General features: G+C 33.4%; 1 protein-coding gene across 1 annotated transcript; it reads right to left on the reverse strand.

Moving 5' to 3' along the window:
* Positions 1 to 1,000: 1,000 nt before the first annotated feature.
* LOC149221894 (aldehyde oxidase GLOX-like) lies at positions 1,001 to 1,903 on the reverse strand. Its single transcript, XM_089387512.1, has one exon. The coding sequence runs from the start codon at positions 1,901 to 1,903 to the stop codon at positions 1,001 to 1,003; it is 903 nt and encodes a 300-aa protein (XP_089243638.1).
* Positions 1,904 to 5,851: the final 3,948 nt, after the last annotated feature.

The raw sequence follows: 5,851 nt of genomic DNA on the forward strand, positions 1-5,851 counted from the left end.
AAGAGGAGAGAGGCGCAGACAAAAGAGAGCTCCGATACCATATTAAAACAAATACAACACAAACTATAACAAAGACACACAACTTCATTCATTTATTTGCTCAATTACATCACACTTATATAGGAAATATGTGCAACTAATTCCTAACCACTCACAACTAATTCTGTTCAACCACTTACAACTAATTCTGTTCAACCACTCATAACTAATTCTATTTCTGCATTATTCTCACAGAAGATACTGTAATTGAATAGTACATGTTACCTTAAAAACACATACCAAATCTGAAATCAAACGACTGTAATTCCGGATAATTGAATAAATCAGTTAACGTGGATCTGCCATTTAAATATTAATATCATGCATGAAGATAGTGTGATTGAATATAAAAAAAATGCCAAATCTGAATTAAAAAATATGAATATAATGAAGCTTTCAGTAGCATATAAATGTTGTTTTATTCTACATTAAATTGCTTTCAGGCAAAATTCAAACGCATCTATCTATAACTGAACTGAACTTATTTTATTTGGCACTGAATTAGGTTCATGCCAAATGTCAAACACATAGCTGCCGCTCCGCTGGATATATTTCATTTATTTCAGAGGTGTACTGCTGTGAGTCAGTCGAACGGATTTATGCGTTCGGCAATGGATTTGGATTTGGATTTAGAGTAGAGAGCAGAGCAGATCAAGCAATAATAAAACAGTCAGAGGCGCTGCTAATGCCACTGCTGTCTCCTGAGGCGTCATCCTTGTACGCCCCGTAGATATAAGATACTCGCAAATACGTTTGACCCATACAAGACAAAAACACAAACCCAGAGCCATTCCTGCCACTGCAGGCGCCATCGTAGTTGTAAGGCCGTTGGATGTAGCTGCTTCTTTACACACACCTTCGTCAGACATGCAGGTTTCCTTACACACAGACACAGCTTCCATAGGCATGGGTTCTTTAATAGACATGCTTTCTATAGACCTAGGTTCATCACAGGTAATCTTTATCCATTTCCCAGGGCTAGGAATCCCGCATGCACAAGGAACAGAAGATAAAAGCCAGGAGGAGCCAAGGCTGCATTACGCGGAACAGTAACAGTAGTCTCATATATCACGTCAAAAATTTGCACAACCTCAATGATCTCCAGTCCGAGCAGCCTCTGGCTCATGGAATAACTGTGTGTAGTAAAATTAGACGGCGCCAGAATTGTAACAGAAATTGCTTCTTTTTGTTGACCCGCCAAGATTTGCAAGTAAAATCTCATGGTGAAGGTACGGCCATAGCCCATGGCAGACGGCCAGGACGTGATTAAGGGCCGATGCGCATCGTTCTCAGGTGCCAGATAGGGGGGAGAAAACGCCTCCAAACTGAGGTCTGTGGAATACGGCACGCCCCTAAATTTGTCTAGATTATTGCCGCCCACAAGAACGCGGCCATCAGGGAGCATATGGCAACTGGGACGGTAGAGCCTAGGAGTGGCGGAGCGAGTGAGCACCTCAAACCGAAGTGGCCCGGGACTTGATGGCTTGTAAAGAAGACCATAAAGAATGGTGTCCCCTGAACCAGAGCCCTTGGAAGCTCCGTTCATAATTAACACGTCGCCAGTTGGGAGAAGAAGCATGTCCCCCATTACCATTACCGTGGGGCGCATGGGCATGCTCTCCATCCGCCAATGTGGATCAGGATCCGTGAATCTCAGACGTCCGCAGGTGTTGGTGGTCGAGTTCGATCGGATCACTTCCCTATATGAAAACTCAGCAGCTCCAGCGCCGCAGATCAGCACTTCAGCGTCACTAGCTCCTGCATCCAGTGGGAGGAGAACGGAGGAGGCAGAGGTCTGGACGTAGCTGTTGCTGGAGTAGGCGGGCATGTCCGGGTAATGCGCGCACCACGCGCTTGTTGACATGGTCGAACAGAATCGATTTTCCGTTGGCGAAAATGAACAGATTGCCGTCAGGCCCAAGGTGGACTAACGGATAAATAATATTGTTCTCCTTCCAATCCATCGATTTCTGGAGGAAAGGGAACTGGTACACCGATTGGCTTTGCTTCTTTGGATCGAACTGGGAGTTGAACTGCCCCGCCCGCCCACGACCATGATTTCACCGTCGGGCAGAATGTGATGGGTGCCGTGCCATCGCCTGTTTGGAATTTCGGTGCAATCACAGAAATGGGAGGGACTGAATACTCTGACTGTCCCATCTCCCTCGTTGAATCCACAGGTCTGGATCAGGCAGCCGTCAGGTGCCATGGCACCTGAAGAACACCATGTTTCCGTCTGAAGTTGAAAGGAGCTGACCTGGTTCGTGTGGAAATCATATTCCATATATTCGATAGAACGATTCCAGCAATCTTTCTTCAGAAATTGATCGATCCCGCATTTCCCAAAGGGTAAAGGGAAGTTGGATGAGCCGAAATCAGTCGAATCGAAGAAGATGATCTTATTGTTGGGTAGTAGAGCCAAGTGCATAGCTGATACACCCGAGTTACCATCTTCGCCTTCACATTCCGCCCTGCAGACACTGAAATGACGCAAACCAAGAACAGTGCCCACATCATTACAATCTTTATTACCCACATCTTTCTTGATAAATGTTCTATCATTGTAAAATATTAATCAGCAGTCAGAATATGTAAAATATTAATCAGCAGTCAGAATATTTCGCTGATTCTTTCTGTCACAGTGTTCGCTAATTCTTTCTCAATGCAATAACGTAACAATTGAACTCAGTGCAATAACATAACAATTGAACTCAGTCGTCATGACATCGCCTTTATAACTTTGCCAAACTACGTACGGTTGATTTGAACAAGTTTCAATTTGCCGTTGCGCTGCCGCAAAAAAAACATTACCGTTGATTTGAACAAGTTTCAATTTACCCCTTGCGCTGCTGCAAAGAACCTATTGTTCACTTTTATATAATGATATTACTAAATAATATATATATATATATATATATATATATATATATATTTGTTATTGGTAAATCTTAATATCACAGGTCTATATTCATAAATATCACAGGTTTTAGAACTATATAAAAATCTATCACTTTTTACCTTTAAAACAATTTTTTTTTATTTTTTATTTTAAAATAATTATTAATTAAAGATATTATATTCATATATAAAATTATTAATTAAAATATATATCAATTTTAAAAAAAAAAATCAATATTGTATTTTAATTATTAATTATATATTATTATAATTATTTTATTAATCAATTAATAACTTTTCTCTTAATTTTAACATTTATTATTTATTTTATTTATTACTATAATTGTATCATTGCAATCTTTAGTGCCTACATTATTACAATCTTTAGTGTCCACATCATACAATTTTCCTTGATAAACATTCTATCATTTTAAACTATTAAACCCATCACACTGTTTCACTATTTCTTTCTCAGCGCAACAAGGTCACACTAGTTCTTTAGCAATGCAACAAGGTAACAATTGAATTCAGTCGACATGAGACATTGCATTTAAAAAACTAGTTCTTTAGCAATGCAACAAGGTAACAATTGAATTCAGTCGACATGAGACATTGCATTTATAACTTTGACAAAAGGTTACAATTGAATTCAGTAGTCATGAGACATCGCCTTTATAACTTTGCCAAAAGGTAACAATTGAATTCTAATATCACACATTTATATTCATAAAAACTTTTATAACTATATAAAAATCTATGGCTTTTCTCCCATTTAAAATAGAGTTTAAAACAATTTATTTATTTTTTATTTTAAAATGACTATTAATTAAAAGAAATATCAATTGTTTTATTAAAAAATCAATATCAATTTGTATTTTAGCTATTAATTATTAATTACATATTATTATAATTATTTTATTAATCAATTAATAACTTTTCTCTTAATTTTAACATTTATTATTTATTTTCTTTATTACTAAATTGCATACTTACTCTACTATACTATAAAGTATTTTTTAATTTGTTTGATAAAAACATAATAACTATTACTTGTGTAACATTGCATTAAGTAAATTTATGTACACATTTCTTTTCACTTATATATAACTCTTTTGAATTAATTTTTTGATAAATTTTAAAATTATAAATGAGATAATATTTATGGTGTACGTAGAATTAAAGCTAAATATTATTATTACGTTATCACATTAGAGATAACTTAAATGATGACCACAAAGTATATTGACTTTCTAGGAATTTTTTAACTAGGTTGTAATTGAGTTTTGGGCTAGTATTTATACTGTCCATAGAATTAAACCTATAACTTAAATGATGACCACAAGTGTGAGTATTGATTTTCTGTGAATTATTTACTAGGTTGTAATTGAGTTTTGGGCTAATATTTATTGTGTCCATAGAATTAAAGATAAATATTATTAAAGAATAGAAGATCACCATGGAGGCAGAGGTCTTGACGTAGTTGCTGGAGTAGGGGGCATGTCCCAGTAATGCCACACCACGCGGTCGTTGACATGGTTGAACATAATCAATTTCCGTTGGCGAAAATGAACAGATGCGGTGAGGCCCAAGGTGGACTAACTAACAAATAATATGTTGTCGTTCAAATCCATTGATTTGGAGGAAAGGGTACTCGTATACGATTCTCTTTGCTTCTTTTGATCGAACTCGGAGTTGAACTGCCTCAGATTCCGATTCTGCCAGTGTAGACATTGAAATGACAAAAACAAGAACAATGCCCACATCATTACGATCTTTCGTGCCCACATCATTACAATATTTCTTGATAAGCATTCTATCATTGTAAACTATTAATTGGCGGTCACAGTGTTTCAGTAGTTCTTTCTCAATGAAACAAGGTCACATTGTTTCACAAGTTCTTTCGCAATGCAACAATGTAACAATTAAATTCAGTTGCTAGTTCTTTCACAATGCAACAAGGTAACAATTGAATTCAGTCGTCACAAAACAACACCTTTATAACTTTGCAAAACCACCATTGATTTAACCATTTGAAAAAGTTTCATTTGTTGTTGCGCTGCAAAAAATCATTGTAACACAATCTATTACTCGTATACAATCTATTATTAAAAGATATTTAATTAAATAATATAATAATTTAAAATAATATTAATAAGTAAATAATACCTAAAATGTGATTTAAAATTATATTAATAAATAAATAATATATAGATATCATTTTCATTGTTATTTCTAAATTCTAATATCACACTTTTATATTCCTAAAAACTTTTATACCATATAAAAATCTATCACTTTTCTTCCATTTAAAATAGAGTTTAAAAAAATTTTTTATTTTTTATTTAAAAATGATTATTAATAAAAAAAATATTATATTAATATATAAAACTATTAATTTAATTAATATCATTTTTTTATAAAAAAAAGATGAATATAAATCTATGTTTTTAATTTAAATTATTAGTTTTATATATTATGATTATTTTATTACTCAAGTAATAATTTTTTTCTCAACTTTTTTTATTTATTATTATAATTATTATTTATTTTATTTATTATTATAATTGCATGCTAACTTTACTATATTATAAAATAATTTTTATATTTGCTTGATAAAATCATAATAACCATTATTAGTGTAACATTACATTAAGTACATTTTTGTATGCATTTCTTTTGTTATATATAAGTCTTTTGAATTTATTTTTGATAGAATTTAAATTAATAAATGGGATAATATTTTATGTGTTACTAAGAATTAAAAGCTAACAAATATTATTATTAAGTTATGACATTTTAGATAACTATAAATGATGACACAAGCTTATATTGACTTTCTAGGACTTTTTTACTAGGTTGTTAATTGATTTTGGCTAGTATTTATTGTGTCCATAGAATTAAAGCTATAAGGTAA

This window comes from Pinus tabuliformis, chromosome Q (genome assembly GCF_031772625.1).
Source record: "Pinus tabuliformis cultivar Carrire ecotype Pingquan chromosome Q, CPIR1, whole genome shotgun sequence".
Taxonomy (NCBI): Eukaryota; Viridiplantae; Streptophyta; class Pinopsida; order Pinales; family Pinaceae; genus Pinus; species Pinus tabuliformis.